This window comes from Apostichopus japonicus, chromosome 16 (genome assembly GCF_037975245.1).
Source record: "Apostichopus japonicus isolate 1M-3 chromosome 16, ASM3797524v1, whole genome shotgun sequence".
NCBI lineage: Eukaryota > Metazoa > Echinodermata > Holothuroidea > Aspidochirotida > Stichopodidae > Apostichopus > Apostichopus japonicus.
Genome location: NC_092576.1, coordinates 28,475,642 through 28,502,338, shown reverse-complemented (window position 1 = coordinate 28,502,338; position 26,697 = coordinate 28,475,642). Strand labels below are relative to the sequence as shown.

The window sequence follows — 26,697 nt, the reverse complement described above, 5'->3', positions numbered from 1 at the left end:
TATATATATATATATATATATATATATATTTATATATATATATATATATATATATATATATATATATATATTTATATATATATATATATACATATATATATATATATATATATATATATATATAAATATATATATATATATATATATATATATATATATATATATATATATATATATATATATATATATTGTAAAAAAAACTTCTGTGAGTAGCACCGGCCAGCCGATTCAGGGTTCTTGTCCTAAGATGTAATATTGTAATTGGCCAGAGAATGAAGATGAAAACAAAATAAATCCAGAAAGGTGATGGTATTTTTAACAGCGATATATTGAAAAGAAACTTCTTACAGTAAGGTTAAGTGTTTGTACTGGATGTGTTGTACAAACTTGAGGCTACGTGGCCATGAAGCCTACCATCAAGAATGTTGCTTCCAACAGCAACCAGAATATACTGTCATGTCCCTCCCAGGTAATGCATTTTATATAAAGCCCTTAACATAACGTGAAAATACCACATGTATACAAATGATGAACTTTACCCTACAACTTAGCTTAAGAGATAATACACAAATACTACAGTGCATTCCTACCATCCCCAAACAAGTGTACTCCTTTACAGAGATGAATGTGATCACATGAGTATCCCTAGATAATTTTACATGTATTACATCAAAAAACGACGAGCATGCTTCCCACTTTGTAACGTACCCATACAACATAGATGTAGCTACCAAAGATCTCACTCGGGCAATCCCACGCCACCTTACATGGTAAAAAAACTGCAAATGGGAATGTTACATGTATCCAGAAGATATAATACATTGGAACCAAGGTCATGTAAGATAAAAAAGATTGATCGAATTCAATGGCTTTTTCTAGGGCCACCAATATTACAGAAAGAGCATGCTTTTCTGCGGTAAACATTCAATCTGTGTCTTTGTGTCTATTATTTATTGATTTGTTTTTACCCATGTTCGTAACGTGCACATTCACTAAGGATGATATCTGTCTCTACTTTGACGATCTGGTTTTATTCACGGTAAGTAGGCTCATATATTTAGGAGGGAGATAATAAACTTGCATGCGTTGACATTTTTGTCTTTGACTATTATTTATTTATTTAGTTTTGCCCCATTTTAAGAACGCGCATAGTCGTTAAGTCGCCACTCGATTAGATAGGAGCTTCATTTCGTCATGACGGACTGGTAATGTCATTAGGAGGGTAAAGTGCATTGTTTGGAGCACACCTTGAACTGTGTGAAACCGAGCACAACATGAGTGACTCAAAGAGCAAAAGAGCACACCGTGAGCAAAAGGGAATAGTTTAGATAAGCAACTGAGCACGTACTCATATTAGAATAAGCAAAAAAAAAACAAAAAGACGCATGATTTGGTTCATATGATGAGTACGCGAACACAACATTAGTGACTCAAAGAGCAAAAGAGCACACCGTGAGCAAAAGAGAGTCGTTTAGATGAGCAATTGAGCACAAACACACAAAATAAAAGCAAACCACTAAAGCAGTGTTATGTTTTTTTTTCAACTACATTTAAATAATTCTTCCACTGCAATGTTGCATAACTCATATGCTTTAATACTCCTTGCGAGTACAAGCTCGGAGTTTGTGTTCTATTGATTAAATGATGTGATATTGTTAGTACATAAGTACAAATATGTTCTGTTTACAAGTTTACGAAGTAACATAGTATATATGTACAAATCTGTAGTACTGTTTACAACATTAATATGAAAACATGAACGTTTTGTTAAAGTTAAAGTTAGCGATGTGACTATGATGAGGAGCGGAACGAGGTTGATCTGAGGCCCAGTAATCACTTCTGTACACAACATATCGTACACGGGAATATTGAAACAACACATACTCGCACACGGATGAATTTGCGAACTTGATAAATAAAAATAAATAAATAAAGAAAGTGGGCTCCATTTTAGTACTGGGCCCTCGGGCTCTGCCAGGTTGCCTTCAGGTTTATTTGACCACTGACCTCGGAACCTTTAGATTCAGCACGGTTCGGTCAAACTCAAGAGGGACTGTATATGAAGTTAGGTAATACACGAGATTACGTTCCAAATAGTAAAGAACTTGGCCAGCGGTTCATGAATTATATTATTTAAGTTTGAAAAGTCTTGATCTCAGCGATAACACTACGTAGAAAATGTGATGCGGTCATCATATGCGAGGAACCAGTTAATCATAAAGTACAACAATTATACGAAAGAATTAAGTATGCTTGGCTTGATGGAAACTGCAGTTATAGCAGTTGTATAGTTATTCAACGGTTGCATTGAACATTTATCAACATTTGAGATATGAAAGAAGCTTGAAATAAAGAATTTGCACTATCAGACTAAAGATTTGTTGTCCTTTTTTTGGCTAGGTCCGCACGTATTGTGTATGTGTTTGTGTGTGTGTATGGGGGGGAGGGGGAGATGCCTGTAATAATCATTTTCTTTTAAGTTGATTTTAACCAGATTTACATATTATAGTGACCAAACGTGGATCGTAAATGACAAGCTAGCCATTTTGTCACTCGTGTATCCTCTACGTGTATCTTCTTTCGCTTTCTCTCAACCTCTGTGTCTCTCATTGTTTTCTTCTTTGTGGACTGTGATCTCGTGTGTAGAATGACGAAAATCTTACCTTGTTTGGTACACTCCACTAGCCTCATTACAGGTAGTATGTTTGTAATTCAGCCATCCCCATCCCAGTTATGCACCCCACCCCGTATACTAAATATGTCAGTTAATTTTTGTCCAACCCTATAAACTTAGCAACCGGACGTCTCGCTGATGACGTTCAGTAAATGTCTAGCATGAGCTTAAGACACATTTGAAGACATCATAGTTCCATGGAACCGGAAACGGATTCACGACTCATTTGCAACGGAGTGAGGCAGCCGAGCATAATTCTGCTCATTTACCCTAATTTTCGTTTTAAATTTCATCAATTAATTGAGTCTTGAAATGAGCACTATTTGAAACAATTAAAATACATCGTTGGCCAAAAAAAGTAATACAATATTTACAAAGATATTAGAACTACATTATGTGCCATTCTTATCTGCTGTATAACAAAAATGATTGAGTTTTCGCAAATCGAGGCTAGTCTAGCTGCATATGTCATCTCCTCTGACATTTTCCTTTGACGTAACGGTACAAGGGACGTATAGCTTCTCCTAAATAAAACAAAAGAGAGGCGTGGAAGAGAAATAAGAATAACGTTTACGATATATTATTTACGGTGGCTTAATAGGGACATAGGAAAGAATAAGGAAATGAGATAAAAAGTCACAATTTGCCTTTTAAGTCGACATTTTGAGATAAAACGTCATAATTTTGATATAAAAAGTCCACATTTTGAGATGAAAAGTCAACATTTTCAGATAAAAAGTCAAACTTGTCCCTAGTAAGCCACCGTAAATCTTAAATCGTTTAGGAAAAAAAGTAATATTGATATTGAAAACGGTAATAATATCTCGAGTTTACTTGGCCCAGATTGGAAAGATATATAACAGGGAGGGGTTGTCTTGGGGATAGGGGGAGGAGGTGGAGGGTGGGGGTGAGGGGTGGGTAAGATCTTCAAAGTGAGGGCGGTGGTGTTGGATAGGCTGATTTTCGGTAGTTGAAAATGTACTGATATCTATGCTCATTTAATAGCTTTGTTGTGAACACTATATTCGTTAAAAAAAAATTATTCTGAATTATAAGTTGAAATATATAAAAATAAGTCGAAATATGCAATAGTGAAAGACACTCTTCAGTCACTGCTAACGGAGCCCAAAAATGGGCACTAGACACATCAATTGTGTGTCTCAGCTTACTTGCTAAAAATCAGTTCATTTATCAAAGTTAATTCTGTTTCAGTTTTCAAATATATCAATAAGTGTGAAACTTGATGGTATAGCAGCTATGTGACTGATACGTTATAATTGCAAATGTTACATCTTTGCTTCCTGGTGATCTTATATAAATACACTCATAAGTTTCACTCCTTACTAACATAATTGATATCTGCAACTCTCAGTACTATGGTTATAACGTTAGTCTCTCTACAAAAGCTTTGGAACTTTTGTTTCGATCCCTATCATCCACGTGACCGGTAACATTGATAGATTCAAAGGTCATCTAAAGCTGCACAGTTATTTTCTAATAAGGTTGAATTTTATTATTAAAGTGCATATGGCAAGCTCTATTTTTGTATGTTTACTTTATTTCCCACTTGCCCACCTGTAGTGCATGTCTATGTCATCTCGGCATAGATAGAAGGTGGGATATATAAACCCTTATTCTCGCTCTATCTCGTTTAAGTAAAGAGTCTTGTATCAAGGCCTCATATGATATGCTTGAACAGTGAACCCTTCGCGTGCACATTTCAAACCGAACCGTCGGTTTCCGGGCCCTAGAATAGGCTACGTGTAGGCGTTTCCTTCATGAGCGACCTTGCATATGGGTGCAATCATAATCCGGCTCTCTCAACTATCACGTTCACGTTTAACAGGCAGACACTCGGTAATTGCCATAAAGGGCCTACCTAAGGGCACAACTACGTCTAACAGGTGTCCACTCGGTAATTGCCATGAATTAAGTAGCCTACCTAAGGGCACAACTACGTAGAACAAGCATACACTCGGTAAATGCCATGAAGTGTCCTACCTAAGGGCACAACTACGACTCACAGGTACCCAATCGGTAATGACTGGAGTGTCCTACCTAAGCGCAAAACTACGTCAAACAGGTATACACTCGGTAATTGCCATGAAGTGTCCTACATAAGGGCACTACTACGTTTAACAGGTATACACTCGGTAATGGCTATGAAGTATCCTACCTAAGGGCACACCTCGAACTTGAATCTCTTTTGTATAACTTCTCTAGTTTACCCTTTGACCCTGTACTAGATCATGTACATCGCTGTGTTGTATCTATCGAGCAGACCTACCGTTGTATACGTATATGACCTACCTGAAACTATTACCATGATGCCAGCATCGAGGGTAATAATACCAATCGATATAATGTTTCCGTAGCTATTGGACATGGGGACAGCAGCGACTAGAACGTTTATGAAAATAACGGCCAGTGAGAAAAGCTGAAACGATACGAGGAAGATATATAATATTAATTATTTTGCAAGAAACTAAGTTGTTTTTATTATAGATCATTGATAATTGCGTGTATCGTACTATATGAACGTCATTAACATGGGCTTGTAATGGCATGTGTTTAAGTGAATTTCAACATTTCGCTTCTTTCTCTTTGGACCCATACTCCTCCGTCGATGATATTATCTTTATACAACTACAGGGGCAGTATGTATATGTGTGTGTCGGGTAGGGTGGGGTGGGGGTGGGTTATTATATGGTCCTTGATCCAAATGTTGTTTCACAGAAGACGGTTTGTCAGTAGCAGTATAGCCTACACGGTGTTATTTCCTTTGTCCCTATGTCAAAGGTAATAATATCAGATTTTCCACAAACAATGCAAAAGAAAAAAAAAGACATGTTGCCCTAGTTTTGCTTATAATTCGGAATTATTGATTTTACAAGTTAGAAAAAATATATAGTTAAAGTCTAGGGGTCCAGACAGTGTGTGTGTTTTTAGGATGTGGGCGCATGGAGAGGCTTTATGGGGACCTAATATGTTAATGATAGTCCCTGTTACATCTATAATTTGTGAACCGACCTGTTTCCCCAATGACACAATGGATATAATCGAACAGTGACGATGTATGTACTAATTAAAACACACTCACCTGTAACCGTTGCTCGAAAGGACACTTCATAGGTGAAAATTTCACATGCAAGGTTAGAAACAAAACAGCGGTTCCGATGGCTGTTAACTTGGTAAGTGGATCGTCCCACCCTAGTAATGTAATTAACATCGTCTGCGCTACCTTTCTAGCCAGCTCCAATATCTCCCAGAACCAATACTGAGGTCTAAAATTCTCACAGAGAAAGTTCAGCCAGATCGGTAAGTTACGATTTTCGTTATCTTCAGTGCTATTTCCCAACAGATTAGTAGTCTCGTTCACTGAACAATCATCTCTATTCGGTGGAATCGGACCTTGTTGGTAGGTGTGTGCTCCGCCAAGTTCCGATTTGTTGTATTTCCGTAGGATTAGTAGGAGGAATAGCGGGAATGACAGGACATATGTTACCGTGGCAACGAAAGCAGCCACCTGGTAGTAGAACAGATCACTGCATAGAAGGTCGTAGTCGGCACGAAGCAAGGTGATCGACAAGTTGCTTTCCTTGTACAGTTCGAATGTATCGCAAGCACCAGGGTACAAGCTAAAGATGATGTCACAAGTCGGTGGATACGTCACAAACAAAAGTAGGAAGACGTATGTGCATAATGTAGACTTGACTTGCTCAAGTCGATTTTTCAGGTCATTCTGATTGTAACGCTTCCTGTATCTTAAATACAGTCTGCAAATAAAGTGGCCGACAATCGCTACTAAAATTACGACAACGGGAAACGAAAGAGCGATCTTTAGCTCCATCTTCGGATCAAAAGATAACTTTTCATGTAAACAATTCGGTTTCAGAATTAATCTCAAAATGTCAAATTTCAGTATGGAGATGAATTCTCCTACGTATTGTAAAACACCAGCCCAGCTGACACCGTGAAATGCTTCGAAAAGTTCACCAACAACCTGATAAAACCCCAGAAGAATTTTGACTCTAGATGACACGATATCGGCTACAGTCCTGTCCGCACTCCTTTGCTTCTTGTTCTTAAATATGATGAACAACATGAAGAGGATAAGGACGCACAGAACTGCGACGAATTCTAGAATGACCATTAACTGATATGGACAGGGGAGACAAAACCCTAGCACTGAGTAAAACCCTTTATCGCATTTACTACAGATCCACCCTGTGTAACCCTCCGTGCAGGAACCAGCTATTCCATCGAAATCATGACTGTTGTTATTGACACAACTTTCAGGCCTCGAGCAAGCAAATGCCCTCGGTATCAGTTGCGTGTATGAAAGAGTAGAATGATCATACTGCGAATTTTTGGTCTGAAGGTTGAAAACAAACTGGGAGTATTCCAGTAGACTTGCGTTCGGAAATGTCCAGTTCCAGTAGAAACCAGGTAAGAGAGCCTTATAGTCTTGAGAACAGTCAAGACCCTCATCCAAACACACTGAACATTTCTCGAATCGATGTAGTCGGGTGTAATTCGCTTTACAGGGACAGGCTCGGTATCCGGCGAACTTACTCTGGTCGGTTCCTTCCGGGCACACTTTACATTGTAGGACTGATGAGCCGTTGCCGTATTTGACGAAGCTTCCTTTGTAACAGTGGTTGCACGACAAACTGCCTAAATCATCTTGATAGAAACCGCCTGCATAACATGGTTATGATTAAAAAAAAACATAAAAAAAAACATGAAGACCTAAAATATGAAGGATGATCATTATGTTGCCTTGTAAGTTAACAACGTCCATCATAATGACATAATAAAATTTACTGTGTTCATACGAAATGTATAAAAGATTAATATTTATTGCATGTAAGTAATTTCCTTTGTATGGTGGACATTTTCTTGCAGTTTTGCAGAATGCCCAATATACTATGGAATCCTACAAATCGACGAACTCATTTGCTAGCAGTATTCTTTTTCCAAATACTAGTTCGGCATGTGTAACTAAAACAGCGGCATCCCTTCCGCAACCTGTGGGATGCAGATTCAACCAGTGAAACTGTTTTTTCCTCCCTATTAACTCTCAGCCTTATATTTTTCACTCATAGCGTATGCAGCTTAGTTATTAAGACCTCATGGCATGAATATCTAAGTGCAGTGTGAATTTCGTTGTGCCTGGCTTTCCTTCATCTAATCTTCTCTCTCTCCACCTCTCGCTCCACCTCTCTCTCCACCCACCTCCACCTCTCTCTCTCTCTCTCTCTCTATATATATATATATATATATATATATATACCTTTCTCTTTTTACCTAGGACATCAACCTCCAGCTTTTAAACAGCTGGTGTCCAAATGGGCCTACTTTATCCATTTTGATGCGTCAAAATGGACATATCATTTCGTTTGAGCACCTCAGTGAAGAAAAAAATTAATTTATATATCTGTCTGTCAGGCTGTAGTTGTCTTTTAAAAGAAGGTTATTACTTGTAATTCTACTTTAGAAATGGTTTGTGTAAAATTAAGTGGGCCCTTCTGCTAGGATCAAAACGTCAGGCCCTCTTGATTTTACATTCTCTTTCACAGGCTCATTAGTTGATACGCAATTTGCCAACATTTTGTTTCATTTAGAAATAGTTTGGTGGTTGCTGGACAAGATCATAGAAGGCAGAGCATCAGTTGTATGAATATACCCACAAATGGGAATTCCTTGACACCATTTGGGCGATGTCAAAGTGTAGGCCAAGTTATAGGTAGACTTTCAGTGGGCCTGTTCAAGAGTTAGAAAATAGACCGTTCCCCATTTACTTCATGTATACAGCACAACACAAACTTGGGCATAAATGTGAAGAACCATCAAGTTCTTTCTCGCAATCTTGCCTGACTGGTAATTGTAAACCGTTGGCACAGACTTTCAGACGCACCTCTGGGCGTCTTCCAAACCCCCACCCACCACCAAACCCCACTCCAATCGTCGGAGCCTTGGTTCATTGAACCGCCTATTTGTATACACATCTGATTACATATGCCATGTGCAACCACGACGCTCATACCAGTACTAGATTTATCCATTAGACAAATGAAGCAAGTACCTAGAGCTGGCCTCATAAGGTCATGTAACCCACAAGGTAAAACAATGTGTGTGTGCATCGTCGAGTTTTAAAACTGAGAGGACGCCCTTCACCAAAGCTGGTGGTAGAGGTCAGTGGATTTAGCCTTAACGAACTGGTTTTTGACAGATGTTCGAAAGAGGTAGTGAGGGCGCACTGATAGAATTTGGAACAGGCAAAGTTAAAACAAAATACCAGGGTCTTGACCAAAACTAGGATCTAGACGGTGTTAACCTGTCACTGAAGACGCAAGTGGATATATTTTTTTTTAAAGAATTAGGTGGGTTTCATATTCCACTCACCTGCAGGACATGGACTACACTGACCGCTCTCGTTGCCATAGGTACCGGGTGCGCATGGATGACACACAACTCTCCAAGAATTAAATTTGCAACCAAAACCTTGCTGCCTAAGAACTACATAAAATATATCTCTGAGTCTCTTAAACTTAAGTACCGGCACGTAGCTGCTTGTGACGCATTCACTTGAGAATTATATTTGAAAAGAAAGAAAGAAAACCAGAAACTCAGATGTCAAAGAAGCAGAAACTTTAAACATTAACTAATAATGACACAAAAACAGGTATATGACGAAGGGCCCAACCACCCTTATTGTATTGGGGAACGATTGTAAAATCGCCCGGAGGGGGAACAACATTTAAAACAATGTGGCAGAATGTTGTATATATAATATATTTAAACTTTACAATTCAATTTATGTGATATTCTGCGGTCTGTTAGTGAGTGGAGTGGTGGGTGTGTCTGTGTAAGGTGTGGTGATGGGGAAGGGGATCCCCTAATTTTATTCTGGCCAGGGGTGCACCACTGGAAGGTATACAGTGCTGATTACAATAATATGCTAGTATGGAAAACAAGAATTCTCCTGAGATTACGTTTTCGATCTGCCTTGGTCGTAAAATGACCTCTTTTTACTAATTAGTAGGAAAAGCCTGCCACATATTTGTTGTTCTTGTGTGAGGTATATGTGTGAACGCTGTGTGATTAATTACACTGTAGAAATGGATAAATGTCCACACAGTTTTTAAATATCAGAACTTAAAGGTGTTATAAAGCTATGCAGGCTAATCTTAAGTCTGAGGTGGATTTACGACCGTGTCAGGTCGATTACGTAATCACAAAACTTTTCTAGCTATAGCGTGTTCTAATTGGAACCAATAAAGCAGTTATTTAATTTGTTTTTAGAAAAATAATTATACTAGGCTCGATTATACATTGTTATCCTTGCCATCCTTTCGTTATCAAGATTGCGTATAGCCGTGAAATAATTATATGGAAGTCATTTTCAGATATGTAGTTTTCTTTCTATGCATCTGCCTCTCTGTTTAAATACATGGTCTTTGTTCTCTTTTTTTTCGTCTTTTTGTTCCTCTTCGATAAGCCATAAAGCTCCCAAGAACAGTTTCTTGTATAAAGTACTACTTCTAATGATTAACATAAATATGTCTATGTAATCATCTTTTGTAAAAAACGCATGACTGAAATGAAACAAATGAAATGACAGTAATTTTAACAGCATGATGACGACTCGTTACAGGGATTGATGCAAACACGGACTTGCAGCAGAAGTCTCCTCGAGCATAGAGAATAAATAATATCAACGATAGAGAGTCTATATCGTAAACGATCGCATTTATCACATTGTAACAGTAAATTGTATGAAAAATACTTCCAAAGAAGCTAAGATAGTTACCTCTCTATACTTCTGTTTGCCCAAGGTAAATGCTTAAGTTTGTCACAGCTAAGTAAACTATTTCGAAAGATATTGAGAGGAAAACATCGTTACTAATTCTAAGGTTTGATAAACTGCATAATCTTTGTAAGATTACATTCAGGATCATGTGAGTAATGATAATGAAGTAAAAGTAGGTCATTCATTGAATTTAATTAAGTTAGTAAAACAATGTTCTGGTTATGATGTAATATATATATATATATATATATATATATATATATATATATATATAGGTATAAATAATGTACACTCGTACAAAGTTTGCGCTATTACTCGAGTTTCATGCTTCTTCGCAATCGTCAGATAGCTAATGATCAGGTTGTCTGTCTGTAGCGTGGTGCTGTTATTTTTTTTATTTATATATATATATATATATATATATAAGAATTGAAAGTGGTACGACAGATATATAGTAAATCAATAAAGAATAACACACCAGAAAAATTCCACTTCACGACCGGTTTCGTCCTTTTGGGTCTCATCGGGCGAAGGTAGGAATCGAATCCCGGATCTTCGTGTCACTAACCTAAGCCCGTACCACTCGACCACAGTGATTCTACTGGTGTGTTAAAGCGTGTAAATTGGCTTTGCATAACAGTAATTAAGGGCGTATTACCCAAGTATTAAGATTGTACAGAGTGCAACCCTGGTGCTTTGAATCTGACAATCTTTACACAATTTTACACATAATAACCACTCTTTATGGGCAAGCCAAGCCGTAAAAAAGAATTGAATGTGTAGCAAGTGGTATGACAGATATATATTACATTAGTAAAGAATAACACCAGAAAAGGACGAAACCGGTCGTGAAGTGGAATTTTTTGGTCATTTTTCGATATTTGTTTGATTGAGGCTCGGTTGACAAAATACATAAACACACACTAAAAGAAACATGTATTACCCATGTAATGGCTTCTTGTTATTAACAGTAAAATCATACCAGTATAATTTTAAAAGCTATACCCATTGCATATTGTTTCCATATGATATAAAATGTAAGAATGACAACGCAGGGAAACAAAATATATAATGCTGGCACTTACATTTTCGCCCTATGTGGCATTTTCTCCAATGATCTCTCTGATATGTGCTCAACGTCATTCTTGTAAATGTGCCTTGGACCAGGATGTGTACAAGTAATAAGGAAGAGGTTACAAGAAGAAAGAATTCAACTGTCCAATTGTGTGCCAACTGTTCACAAAGCAAACACGGTAGATTACTAAAGTACGATAGAGAGTACTATAGTACCCTAGGGTATATTATAGTAATATAGTACTTCAGTACTATAGTACTTCAGTACCATAGTGTTAAAGTACTAAACTACTGTAAAGTACTGTAACAATGGCGAACGTAGAAAGAAATAACAAACAGCCTAGAAAATGGATTACATGTATGTTTTGTTTTTTAACTATCTTTTCTTGTCCCGTATTGAACAGAGCAATGCTTTACGATATGATGAATGTTTAAAAGAGAAGTATTACAAATGTGCATTGATATCAAAACATAACAAAGAAGAAAAGGGGATGTGGTTTTACTACTCACAGATATAACATTTTTTCGCTTTTCTGAAATGAAGTGTTCTTGAGCTCAGTTAGCTTGTTGCTAAAGAGGTAACTATTGAATAAAAGGAAAAGTAGAAGCAAAACGAAAATGTTGTAAATTATTGCCTGATCGTACACTGTTTATTGGATTTAATTTCTTATCAATATCTGTAGATGGTATATAACAAAACTCACTACTCATAAGAACGATAAAGGTATACAAATGTCAAATATGTTATGCTGTCACAGACTGACAAGTCGTCGTTTATTCCTCGTTGTATGAAAATATATGACGATATATGTAATCGTTGTTAGATTTCTTGTCTTTTACCATTTAACTGCTCTACTTTTAACTTCTTTGTCCCTTAACTAATCTTGTTCGCTTTGTCGATTTGTATTTTCACGTGTTTTTTTTAAATATTTTTATTCATATGTAGTCATATTTCTAATGTGAGCATGCAACCGCTCTTTTGGGATAAAATGAAGTTGAAGTTAATTACCAAATTTTTCTACATTAGATTGGAGAGACCATGGCATTTCAAATGTTGATGGAAAATATGAAATTTGTTCGAAGCCATACCGATATCTTGTAGTTTTTGTTGTTGCTGAGGCGACCTTACCAAGGTCTGTGTCAACTAGATGGTCACTTTAGTGATATTCATAACATACGAATTTAATATAAATATAAGCATGCTCTAACTTAAACGATAACGAAAATTAGGTACTAAGGTTGTTTTAAATGCCGTGATTAAATGTTTGAACAAACGTGTATGTTGTCCATTTCTCTGTTACCTGATAACAACTATATATAACAATTTCAAAGTCCTGTTTTCTTCTCTTCATCGGAATCCCTATAATTATTGATGTTACATACTTACATGTTCTCAATAGGCATATTTGCAAAAGCGTCGTCTTCTAATTCTTTTATTTCGTTGTTACTAAGAAATCTTAAGGCAACGAAAGGCAAATTTACAACATATTAAGTTGTTTTTAAAACTCGAGCTGAAATAATATTGTCTGTACATTGTTTATCCACATTAGAGAGATACTTGAATCCATGATTACATCTCATTGATTAGAAATGAAAAACCTAATAATATAATGATAAACCATGTATAGAAGGATTGGCTGACACTGGAATATCACTTGCATTTCCACTCATCAGATTCGGCCTTTTATGTTAAAAGATGTTTACTGCAGTCATTAAGTAATGTGATAACAATTCAGCAGCAGCAAGCCCCCCACGGCCACCCTACCCCCACAAAAACTTAGGAAAAGGGTAATTATATATATATGTATATATATATATATATATATATATATATATATATATATATACTAATATAATAATCATAACAATAATAATAATAAAACTAGACAACAGCTCAAAGGCGATTGGAATACTTAAGCAAAGATAAAAATAATAGTAAGGATAATATTTTTACATACATGGTACTCAAAGAAGTTAACCCATTAAATGTTCCGTTTTGCACACGAGTCAGTTTGTTACGTTGTAATAGCAAAATTTGTGTGCCGAGTTTATTGAGCGATGAATTAAATAACCCCAATGGTATTTCCGTCAGACTGTTGTTCGCTAGGTCTCTAAAGGCAAAATAAACGGGAAGAAAAATCTTGCAATAGATTAGTTTTCTTTCATGAATTCTGGACACAATTCCCTACAAACTTAGTGTGATATTTGGTGCTTGATATTAAACCTTAAACGAAATAAGAAAGTTATGGCCCTAAACTTGGCTTCAAAAGACTCTCAGAATCAATTAAAAAAATGTCTGTCAGTGAGCTAGCTAGTCCTAAGTTGAAAACGATCCCAATGTCTCCATGGAAGGCTGTATGTGCGTGGTGGTGCATGTGTGTGCTGGGGGAAGGGGTTATGTGAGGGGTGTGTGATATCAAGATATATTCCATTGGTATGTAAGTTTCCATGGAACTCAATTTAAGACAGTGTTCAATATGGCAAGTTAGTAACAATGTGGAGAAGCAGAGGTATTTATACTCAATGTTTCGACGTCGGTCTCATTACCTCAGGGTCTCTTTAACTAATTAATGAGTGTGATAAGAATTGATGAAGTAAGGATGCTGTAATGACATTTTTAATTGTTCACATATGACAGGCAATATTAACCTCATCTCAGGAGAGTAGTTGATGTCACAATAACATCACTCTTGGATCACAGGGATTTGGCGGGTCTGATAGGGTTGGGAGGTGCAATTTTCTTTCCACTTCTTAGCATTTGTTTGATTTTTACATATTTTCCTTTGTTTAGCGCATAAAAATTTTTGAATTAGGCGTGTGATTCCCCCACTCTTGAAATTTTGTAATGACAGCTTAATCGATTATTTTTTCCTTATTAGTGTTAGCTTACTTTGATTTGATGTTCCTTTGTTGAGCGCTTACTTTGTATTAGGAGCTATATAAATGTAATGTTTTATTAAAAATGTTATTTATTATTTTTATCAGTTAGCCATGCTTTATCAATACAGCTATAAAATCATAAATTACGAAGCGATAGATCGTAGTTCTGATAAGCCACCTGGAAGCGGCCCAATTATATAAATGATTATTAATTACTAAATATGGTTAAAAATGCACGCAACTAGCATTTTTTTCCAAAAGACTAGAACGTAAAATTTATTTAGTTGTTCAGCATTTCTATGGCATGTTAAAGTTTAGCTTGAACCTATGCATTGCTGAATTCAAAGTACCGTAACTTATAACACCATCCTTTACCTTCGCGGATTAAATAAGTTAACGATCATGTCAGCTATCCGCAAGGGTGGGTCGAAGGTGGTTAGGATAGTGGGGCAGAATGGGTGACTTTCGTCTACTAGGAAATAACAAAAAAAAATGCACTTTAGCCTGACCAAAATATCCATATCGGTTAGTTCTCAAATGATTACTAATGAAATCAAATCGTATCACATAAGCAATTGTACAAGCATAATTAACAGGTTAAATTTCTTTTATTATAAATCCGTTGTTTTGTTCTATTATATCGGAATATAGTTATCCGTTCTTGGAGATAGAAGGTTGCTTGCACTCTCTTTATGTTTTAACTGCGGTCGTTTATGACGTCATTACGAAGAGAGCGAGAGGTGGACAAAGAGAGAGAGAGAGGTGGAGGGAGAGGTGGAGTAAGAGATTTAAAATGAAACGAACTTACATACAATAACTGATGGAAACATTGCTGAACAAGTCTACCGGTAAATGTGAAATGGCATTCCCAGAGAGAGATCTAAGTGAAAAATATAATCAACGATGTATGTAACAATTTAAGGGGTAAAAATCAACTACTGAAAAAAGAGTTTAATAAATCGATAAAGACGTAATCACGTTTACATTGTAGGTAATTTTATGCTATTTTGACTGTTGATGTTTTCTTTTTATAATCAGCACCTTTAAAACTGTCAACTTTACTAGGGAAAAATTCTCTTTCTTACGAAACTGACTTTTCAAATAGTGATAGCTAAACGATAGTGGACAGCGAATACATGAAAAGGGTACTTGAAGAAACATACAATTCCGTACTCACAGGTAGGAAAGTTTCAAGCCATTCAAATATCTTCGATGAACGGTGTCTAACTTGTTGTTAGACAAAACTCTGATGAACAATTTGTAAAAAGTGAGTAATATGTTAGCAGAAACATCCTGAATTTAGTGGAACGTAACTGCGAGTTGACTAATAGGTTAACTATTACCCAAAGTTAATCGCAACTTATATACGAACACGTCGTGGGACACACGTTATAGAAAGCATTTGGTCCCATAATAGAAAGATATGCCACTGGTAACTTCGAATCAAAGATGAATAGAATCTAGAAAAATATGCGGCTGACAAATCGGTTATAAACTGCTCGCTGAATATTTTTTTTAAATAAACATGTAAGCCAATATAAGACAGAGAGAAATATACAGAACCAACAAACAAATTTAAAAATAAAGATGTCGGCAAAACACAAAAATGTTTTTGTTAATTTTATTTCCCAAATGTTTCACTATGAAGTAAAGATTGATAAGAAGTTAATTAATAGAAAGACAACCCTTTAAAGAGGTTATGAAATGAAAAATGTTCATGTCTTGGAATGGTTTATCTACATTACTACAACACCACCATTACACAACGTTCCGTAAATATGGCTTCAAACGCCATAAATTCGGTGTCAAAGTATTCCATAGAGACCTCTCGAGCTGCCACTCGTAAAAATTAAAGCTGCCCACCGCAGTTCATCTAACGTAATCAAAAGTATCATTTCAGCCAAAGGCGACTCTCCGCTGTTTACCGATACGGCGTTATCCAGTTTACTACATGTAACAACAATACTAGTATCATCAATTGAAAATGTCTTCTCCAGAATCTTCTGATTCCGAGGAAATAAGACTTTACCTCTCAGGACATTCGTAAGCTTTGACGAAAATTATTTTCGTGAGGAAGAAGAGGAGGAAATAGTTTTCGAGGGTGATGAAGATAATATCGGTGTTTTTCCCTATCAAATGAGCCCCTTGCAGAGGAATTGTAAAACGATCCCGATGGCCGAGACGCCTCACTGCCGATCGAAGTCCCCGAGAAGAACGGTTGGACGACCCTACACCAAAACTGGTCGGTTGAGCATAAACAAAACCTCCGTTATTAAGACCAACATATGATTTACATTATCTCGAATGTCGATGATCCTGCTACTTAACTTCGTAGTGTGTCTTACAGTGCAAGGAAAATGTGACATTCTGTACAGGGCAACCCTATAGTACTATAAGTGGTAACATGGGGTTAAGACATAACCAATATACGTTGTATAACAGGCTAGCCCGTGTAATTGTATCATCCAACTGTTACGTAAAATCACAACACAACGCCAGTTTAACCACAAAAGAAAACTTGCAGATCTAGTATTGATTGTTCTAAAACCAACTGGCTTTAAAATTTGTGCAAAACATTAGGTAACCATAAAAAAAATGTCATTTGCTTTATCAAGGAGGCCTAGGATATTGTCATAACAAGTAATTTGGCAACAGTATAGGCCTACATGCACTCGTAACGTTGTTTATGTGTAGTGGTTTGAGCGAGTCGTGTTCAAATTCTTCGATTTCTGTCATCTTTTAGAAAAGCTGGCAGTAGAAATCCGTCTTTACTTGTGCTGGAGCAACCTGATACCACATATCGGCTAGGCATATTTACCAGTTACGAGATAAATTGACGTGAAAACAAAACACCAAACACCAAATCTCAATTACTACGGAACACTGCAACCGTGTAATGTTGTGTATCCTCATAGCGTCTCTGAAGAGAGCTAAGTTCCTCGACTGACGTCACGCCGCATTTCCGTAAATACAACCATTTTTAGAAAGTGTTTATTATCCTCAAATTTTTGATTGTTTATTCCTCAAGGATGCAAGCTTCGTTTAAAACAAATTGAGTATCATTGGAAAGCTACGAGTTTACACAATAAGATGATAAAGAAAAAATCCATTTCATAGCCTCTTTAACATGACCTGAAGGAGTAACATATATTTCACTCTACATCCACATGTACATGGTCACCTTTTATGTACTACGCACTAAAAATGTGGTTAAAGAAAGGCCCATAGACTAAAAATTTAAGTGAAACGTCGTTTTCAACCAAATAAAAACGTTTAAAGTTGAATCAAAAGTTTGCTTTAGGAATAAAATATAAATTGCTTTTTTTTTCAAATAAACTCGGATTTTGTTCAAAAGTAAATAATAAGAAACCTTAACATTAAAGATTTAGGAAAATTAAAGAAAAATAACGATACTCACAGATACTCGAGATTCGGTGTCCAATTAAAGAATCCAGCTGGCAGGTCACTCAGTAGATTGTTCGCTACTTGTCTGTATTGACAAATAAAAACACATACTGGCATAAAATCTCAATTGAAACTGTAAGGATACAAAGTAATGAGTAAAATGTTGGTTAAAATCTAAAGCTCCAAAAATGTATCTATCGACGGAAGAAGACACTTGCCTTTTAAGTCGTTACATTCATGAAATTATATTTAAACGTTTAGTCACATTAAATTACTAGATGTTATCATCGCAATAGTATGATGTAAAACAACCCAAATTTGTAAACAAAAAATCCAAATGTATAATCTTCTTGTCAAAAATATCATTCCAAGTTTGATAAACTCAATTTTATGAATGTGTAATACTTTTTTTTTTACAAATGAACTAAATGATGTTGCTTCTGTCTATAAAAGAAGTATTTCTTCTTTAGAAGATTTCAAGCTACCACACACAATTGGTGACCTTTCTGTAGACGTACTATTTAATTTGAACAAACAAAAACACCCAAACATTTTAGAAATGTTTAACGTACTATTTTTTTCTGGGGGGGGGGGGAGTTTAATGATAAATAAAATATTGTGTTTGAATTATGTTAAATCGTTTTATTATTGGCTTAAGAGAAAGTAATATAAGCGGAAAAGTAACAACAACGACAGCACCAGTGAAGTTTTCAACAGCTAAAATTGCACACCGTACTCATTGTCGATGAAGTAAGCGGTGACGGCACCAACAGCCAAAAAAAAAGGAAAGCCAAAATACAATGAAAATAAATTACAAACTAAATGACAGAGTTTCAATGCGTAATAAGTAATTAAGCTTCACGTTAGGCTATTCTTTGTTGAGGAAAGGTTAGGAAATGAAATTACGAGGTAAATAAGGAAAGACATAAAATACTTTATTAACATTCAAATTTATTGAAACGAATTTTCAAAATATTGACAATACATGAAGAAATTCAACTTACAGTTTCAAAAGACTGGGATTATACTCAAATAAATTACCAGGCAAACTCGTGAGTCGATTATAAGACAAATCACTATTTTGGGAAAGAATGCAAGAGAAGAAATATGTTCATCTAGGCATTTATATACCATTAAATTCACGTATTACGCTACAGCGTGATTATATTAATATAAGAAAAACGTATTCCTAAAGTTGAATTATCATTATTAATAACTTACACATTAGCCAGTTTCGTATTATGTGAGAATATTCTCGCCGGCAGTGTTTCGATCTTGTTGTGAGATAAATCTCTGTCGATTAGAATGATATCAGTTTCTAGTTAAATCAATTTAACATAATATCATTGTTAAAGGTGCGCAACGTGTCTTTGTGTGATAAACACACCGTACTTTTCAACCCAACATAAACAATCAAAATATACTTATAGGCTAGGCCTTGGGTGTATACAATTACTAGTTATAGACCTAATGTACTGCATTAATATGCCACAAATTGGACCATTTCACGTCAGACTCTAAATTGGTATTTGCCCCTTTGTTTGGGAGTCGGCTTTAACAACCTAACGGTCACTCATATACTTCTGTTGCAATCATGGATACACCCATGTTGTATAAGCTAACTAACACTACTGTTAATGTTAACACTACTTTCAAATGTTAACACTACTTTCAAATGTTAACACTACTTCCAAATGTTAACACTACTTTCAAATGTTAACACCACTTTCAAGTGTTCAATGTGAACAATACTTTGAAATGTTAACACTACTTTGAAATGTTAACACTCTTTTCAAATGTTAACGCTTCTTTCAATTGTTAACACTACTTTCAAATGTTTACACTACTTCCAAAAGTGGACACTACTTTCAAATTTTAACACCACTTTCAAGTGTTAACACCAATTTTAAATGTAAACAATACCATCAAATGAAACTGAACACCACTTACAAATGTGAGCAATACTTTCAAATGTTAGCACTACTATTAAATGTGAATACTACCTTTAAATGTTAACACTTCTTTCAAATGTTTCATCAGCTTTGAGTACGTTAGCATGATTGGAGGAACATACATACAAATAGATGTAACAATACTTTTCGGTAAGACAGTGGCAAGTTTGGTTTGCGTAAGTGTACCACCAGAGGATAGTACAATAACAAGTTGTTGCTGTTATGTTTCAGGGTAACAATTAGAGCAGTGTGAAATGCACATTGACAAATTACCTCTAGTAGAGAGAAAGTGAGATTGTAAGAACATTTTAACTTACATGCTTTCCATTATAGGAGCAGAGAAAAATGTTTCTTCACCAATAGCTTCCAATTGATTTCTTGATAGTTTTCTATAATTGAGAAATAAATGATACGATACATCAAAATTAACAGTCATTAGTTTATTAGGCGTGATTTGTAATCGTTGCTAATTTATATGCAAGCAAAATGGGTACTCACAAAGTGATGACATCGAATGTTGTTGCAAATAATTTGGCAGGCAAGTCCTTTAGATTGGTTCCCATCAAGCTTCTACATTAACGAAAATGAAGATGATAACATGAAGATCAACTTGCCATCAACATTGCTTGGAGTTCACTATCATCTTCTTTTTCGTTTTATTAAAAGACAATTTAGGAATTGGTTCTTGATAACTTTTGCAATCATTGTCATCAAATGTCTAACTTATTTAGTTAACCTTTACTTCACATAACATATTGGCGACCTTAGTTGTTAACCACGAAGAAAAGAAAATATGTCAGGCATAACAACAACTGATTGTCTTATAACGAAAATTTATTTAATAGGTGATCACCTACATTGACGTAAGTTTCGTAGTGTTATAGAACACATCTGCAGGTATCTCATCATATTCGTTATGTGAAAGATCCCTGTTGAGAAATGAAAAGCAAAACAAAAAAAGACGACAGAAAGAGTTCAGAATGCAGCGATATCTCACAATATCCAACTTGTGTTTGCAGAGAAAAGTTGTTAAAACAGAGACAGACGGTGATTTCCAAATGTCTGTTGTCCTAATAAGTGACGGTCGAAACGAAACTTACACTCGTTGTAAATCCGGCAAGTAAGCTAGTAATCCTTCTGGAATTGCCTTGATATTGTTTTGGGATAAAGATCTACAAAGTAAAAGAAGAAAAGGAAAGAAAGAAAGTCAAAGTGATTTTTCTGTCAGATGTTTTTTTTTTTTTTATCTGGGAAGCAAATCAGATCAATCAACGGTACGGGAGTGGCGTAAAATGTTGCTATACAAGTAAAAACGTTGTATAGTTTCACGGCATTGACAAGAGACAAAGTTTCGAGTATCATAAGTTGTCAATGTCTAAGATGTAAATTATTCTTTGGACAACGGTCACCAAAGTTCCGATTGAAATAGAAACCCCGTAGTCATCTTTATTATGTGCGACGAGCTATTAAACACATCCAACCGATTGAGAGATATGTTTTAAATTTTACATAAGGGTGGTGCTGTATGGAGGTTGCTAGGTTGTGCTTTTCTTTTTAAATTTGTAGTTTTGTGGTTTCATTAGATGGAGATTTCTATATTTTCCTCGATTTCTGTTTTACATTCTTGTCAACTCTAGGCAACTCTGTCTTAAGCAACAGCACCAGTAATAGTATCCATGCGACACGAAACAAGTTTCTTAATCAAATTACCAACATAACTTGCAAATACAGAACAAATACTGGTATTATTACAATATGCCATCATTTGTGGTGACCAGGCAAAAGCCTCATTATTCTGGTTTACAATTTTCCACCATCCGAAGGTTGAGTGAGTAGAAAATTAAGAAAGAGATTTGGAGTAACTTACAATCCTTTTAGCTGTTGTGTTGTCCAAAATGCAGTTCGTGGTATGCGTCTTATCTCGTTTAAAGCCAAACTTCTGATGCAGATAATGAAATATCAAAGGAACATAATGAGTGATCCAAACTTTTGCAAAATGGATCATTTGTCCTCCTTTCCAGCAAAAACATTTACCGCATTAGAACAAAACAACTTTATTTGCCAAAAACAGAGAAACCCTTTACAGTAAATTGCAGACATAAACACTGCCGCTATATATGAAATAGCCTTGAAGTATCTTGGTATTGCTTTTATGCTATAGTTTGATTTCATCATTTTTGGGGAAGTATAACGACATCAGTGTCCTCTATATTTCTTGCGTTTTTACCAATTTGCTATCAAAAAGTGGCCCTCCAAGCCAAACAAATACATCCAGTTATATGCTATAGGCTGAAGGATTCATACCTCTAATTAGTCATTGGTTTATGTCTGTGCCTATGGTAGCCAGGTAAACGATGCAAGACGTCTGTGACACGTCATTCAGATGATAACATTAACAATAGTTTCTCCTTGAACTTCTAATATCTCTGCCACATAATATCTGTTTGAAGTGACTGAACTTCTAATATCTCTGTCACATACTATATGTTTGAAGTGACTGAACTTCAAATATCTCTGCCACATACTATCTGTTTGAAGTGACTGAACTTCTAATATCTCTGTCACATACTATATGTTTGAAGTGACTGAACTTCAAATATCTCTGCCACATACTATCTGTTTGAAGTGACTGAACTTCTAATATCTCTGTCACATACAATCTGTTTGAAGTGACTGAACTTATAATATCTCTGCCAAATAATATCTGTTTGAAGTAACTGAACTTCTCATACCTTAGCCACATAATTTCTGTTTGAAGTGACTGAACTTCTAATATCTCTGCCACATATTATCTGTTTGAAGTGACTGAACTTCTAATATCTCTGTCACATACTATATGTTTGAAGTGACTGAACTTCTAATATCTCTGTCACATACTATATGTTTGAAGTGACTGAACTTCTAATATCTCTGTCACATACTATCTGTTTGAAGTGACTGAACTTCAAATATCTCTGCCACATACTATCTGTTTGAAGTGACTGAACTTCTAATATCGCTGTCACATATTATCTGTTTGAAGTGACTGAACTTCTAATATCTCTGCCAAATAATATCTGTTTGAAGTGACTGAACTTCTCATACCTTAGCCACATAATATATGTTAGAAGCGACTGAACTTCTCATATCTCTGCCACATACTATCTGTTTGAAGTGACTGAACTTCTAATATCTCTGCCACATAATATCTGTTTGAAGTGACTGAACTTCTAATATCTCTGCCACATATTATCTGTTTGAAGTGACTGAACTTTTCATACCTTAGCCACATAATATATGTTAGAAGCGACTGAACTTCTCATATCTCTGCCACATACTATCTGTTTGAAGTGACTGAACTTCTAATATCTCTGCCAAATAATATCTGTTTGAAGTGACTGAACTTTTCATACCTTAGCCACATAATATATGTTAGAAGCGACTGAACTTCTCATATCTCTGCCACATACTATCTGTTTGAAGTGACTGAACTTCTAATATCTCTGCCACATAATATCTGTTTGAAGTGACTGAACTTCTAATATCTCTGCCACATATTATCTGTTTGAAGTGACTGAACTTCTCATATCTCTGCCACATACTATCTGTTTGAAGTGACTGAACTTCTAATATCTCTGCCACATAATATCTGTTTGAAGTGACTGAACTTCTCATATCTTAGCCACATAATATATGTTAGAAGCGACTGAACTTTTAATATCTCTGCCACATACTATCTGTTCGAAGTGACTGAACTTCTAATATCTCTGCCACATACTATCTGTTTGAAGTGACTGAATTTCTTATATCTCTGCCACATTCTATCTGTATGAAGTGACTGAACTTCTAATATCTCTTTCACATAATATCTGTTTGAAGTGACTGAACTTCTCATATCTCTGTCACATACTATCTGTTTGAAGTGACTGAACTTCTAATATCTCTGTCACATACTATCTGTTTGAAGTGACTGAACTTCTAATATCTCTGCCACATAATATCTGTTTGAAGTGACTGAACTTCTAATATATCTTCCACATAATATATGTTTGAAGTGACTGAACTTCTAATATCTCTGTCACATAATATATGTTTGAAGTGACTGAACTTCTAATATCTCTGTCACATGCTATCTGTTTGAAGTGACTGAACTTCTAATATCTCTGCCACATAATATCTGTTTGAAGTGACTTAATTTCTTCTATCTCTGCCACATACTATCTGTATGAAGCGACTGAACTTCTAATATCTCTTTCACATAATATATGTTTGAAACGACTGAACTTCTAATATCTCTGTCACATACTATCTGTTGAAGTGACTGAACTTCTAATATCTCTGCCACATAATATCTGTTTGAAGTGACTGAACTTCTTATATCTCTGCCACATACTATCTGTATGAAGTGACTGAACTTCTAATATCTGTGCTACATACAATATTTTCGAAGTAACTGGACTTCTAATATCTCTGTCATATACTATCTGTTTGAATGACTGAGTTTGATTATTTGTTGCATTGTATCACTGAAGTCGATTTTTTAAATACTTTTCAAATATTTGTCTATGTAAAATTTATGAATCTTGCAATGCACCAATATCAAACTTAAAAACTATTTTTAGCATACATAATGCATTCTTAAGCATTCCAAAGAAAGAAAATAAAACCTCTCACTTTACAGGAAACATTGATCATGTAACTGCTACAATGTTTACTTACATTTCCATGAGTTTCACCGAATTGTGGAAAATACTTGGACATACATCTTTGATATTATTCTCCAAAAGAATTCTGTAAGATCATAAGAGCTAGCATGATAAATTACTGCAATTTTATACATTTTATATTATCATTCAAATGTTTAAAGTGTCGAATCAAAAGCAACTCTTATTTTTTTGTTTTTCATTTTGGGAATTGGTGTGATTTTCCACAATATGTGTTGCCCTTTAAATGACTTTACAGTGTAAGTAAAACATACAAGTCATAATAATACAAAGTCAGGGTAAACGGTTGTTCAGTAGCGGGAAATTTTAAATTCGTAATAACACTTAGTTTCTGTATAACACAACGCAAAATTTAAGTCGCAGACAATCCGAAAATCAGGACATATGTTTTTGTTAATTGTTATTGACTTAAATGTTCTTTAATGATATAAATTATTGTGGTAACGATTTATTGGTTTGATCTTTGGAACTAATTTCACTTACAAGTTGCCAAGGTTTGTCAAGCCGGTGAACATATTGCAGGGTAAATCTGTCAAATCATTTTTGAACAACGCTCTAAAATAGAAAAAAAAATGAAATGATTGATAACAATGTTCGATGTAGAAGATTAAATTCCATGTCAACCGGTTAAAGTCGGAAACACAAAGATATGTGTAATAAAGAAAAGGTCGGAATATAAAATCGAAAGAAAATAATTAGGTGTAAACTACAAACTTTCGTAATTTTTTAATCGCACGTATATTCAATATTCAGTCAGAAAACTTATTAAAGGAAACATGTTGTCAAAAAAACAATTCTGACATTTGTATTTCTAAGTGAGAAATAGATGGATGATTATTATCTCCATTCCTCCTATTTTATCTGATCGGGGGGGGGGGGAGGGTGGAGATGATTGATGATCAAAATGGAACAATAATTTTGTTTTTCATATTTGTTGCATAACCCATAATATTTATTACACCTGAAGCATTCAAATCACTCACTTTGACTATTCCCACAAATAATCAAGCATTGGACTAAGAACTTAAATTGATTAAAAATTCAGTTCTGTTTACATTGTTTCAAGCTTGTGCAACCCTTGGAACAGGTTGTTTGGAAGGTTGCGAATTTTGTTGCCTGAAAGTAGTCTGTAAAAGAAGCGGAAAACACAATTGCATAGAATACATAACATAACAACATCTACACCTTGGTGTCACTAGTTATCATAGGTTTCTTTTTGCAAGTTGAAATATAAAAACAGTGTCGTAGTACTCGAGTGCTTTTTGCTTTTTTGCTTGCACATGAAGAAGACTACTCTGTTTCAGAACTCGTACTTGTACTCGATTTAAAGTAGGCCAGTTAGTACTCGTTCATGGCGATTATTTAACGAACATTTTCAAATAGAGCTAGTTATATTAAACTGATATTACAACGGAAGCTAAGTTATGTTTCGATCCGTGTGGTACTCTATTCAATTACCCTATGCAAGTACTACACTCATACGTCAATATATTACTCTATGTTAGTTATGCACTCATACGTCATTCTATTACTCTATGCAAGTACTGCACTTATACGTCTGTACCCCAGCGGTATCAGGCATGTAGGCTAGTCAGATAGTTTATAACCACGTACTAAGCTGTAGGAAGTGGAAAATGAAGAATGTTTGATTGGTGTTAGATGTTAAACGTACGGAACTATATGTAGTATGCTTGGAGTACAACTATTAGTCTAAAACTCCCCGTATATGTCAGGGAAGTTGCTTTTAACTGACAACTTGTCATCTTAGTATCAGAAAATTTTTGATAAGTTTAGTAAACTCCACATTTACAACATAATCCCAGCATACGTTTTTGCGTCCAACTATGATATGATCATTATCTCGGTAACAGCTAAAATCAAAAGGTTCTTTCGTATTTAATAAATCAAAACTTTCGAGAATTACTGGAAAAGCAGTCGGATGAAAAAATACTTCTACTCGGTACTCTGATTTTAAAGTACTATAATCGGGTTATGGTCCCATTTCTCGTATCCTAAACATAATACTCGTACACATGTACTAAGTACTCTGGTTCTCAAGTTCTCGAAAGTACTCTGCTTTGATAAACTTACTTGAAACAATACTGCTAGAAAGTAACACACGTTTAAAAATGTTTAAAGTTTGACACTGCTATGGTCTGATAAACTGTTAAGCATTCCAGCCTTGAAAATCAT

General features: G+C 35.3%; 1 protein-coding gene across 3 annotated transcripts in view; it reads right to left on the bottom strand.

Annotated features, from left to right (window-relative positions):
* Positions 1-310: 310 nt before the first annotated feature.
* Positions 311-26,697, bottom strand: part of LOC139982896 (uncharacterized) — a 57,939-nt gene continuing 31,552 nt past the window's right edge. Inside the window, exons 13-34 of one of the 3 annotated variants that reach the window (XM_071996051.1) lie at positions 25,560-25,631; positions 24,988-25,059; positions 24,500-24,571; positions 21,669-21,740; positions 20,902-20,973; positions 20,659-20,730; positions 20,300-20,371; positions 20,119-20,190; positions 19,071-19,142; positions 18,854-18,925; positions 17,863-17,934; positions 15,622-15,690; positions 15,253-15,324; positions 13,523-13,675; positions 12,952-13,020; positions 12,075-12,146; positions 11,576-11,647; positions 10,491-10,547; positions 9,083-9,264; positions 5,775-7,375; positions 4,985-5,111; positions 311-3,198 (exon numbers count right to left, since the gene is read on the bottom strand). In XM_071996051.1, the coding sequence (XP_071852152.1) occupies positions 3,143-3,198; positions 4,985-5,111; positions 5,775-7,375; positions 9,083-9,264; positions 10,491-10,547; positions 11,576-11,647; positions 12,075-12,146; positions 12,952-13,020; positions 13,523-13,675; positions 15,253-15,324; positions 15,622-15,690; positions 17,863-17,934; positions 18,854-18,925; positions 19,071-19,142; positions 20,119-20,190; positions 20,300-20,371; positions 20,659-20,730; positions 20,902-20,973; positions 21,669-21,740; positions 24,500-24,571; positions 24,988-25,059; positions 25,560-25,631 (3,322 nt within the window). In that variant the 3' untranslated portion in view covers positions 311-3,142. The remainder of the gene's footprint in view (positions 3,199-4,984; positions 5,112-5,774; positions 7,376-9,082; positions 9,265-10,490; positions 10,548-11,575; positions 11,648-12,074; positions 12,147-12,951; positions 13,021-13,522; positions 13,676-15,252; positions 15,325-15,621; positions 15,691-17,862; positions 17,935-18,853; positions 18,926-19,070; positions 19,143-20,118; positions 20,191-20,299; positions 20,372-20,658; positions 20,731-20,901; positions 20,974-21,668; positions 21,741-24,499; positions 24,572-24,987; positions 25,060-25,559; positions 25,632-26,697) is intronic. The other 2 variants (XM_071996053.1, XM_071996052.1) reach the window with 2 other exon arrangements.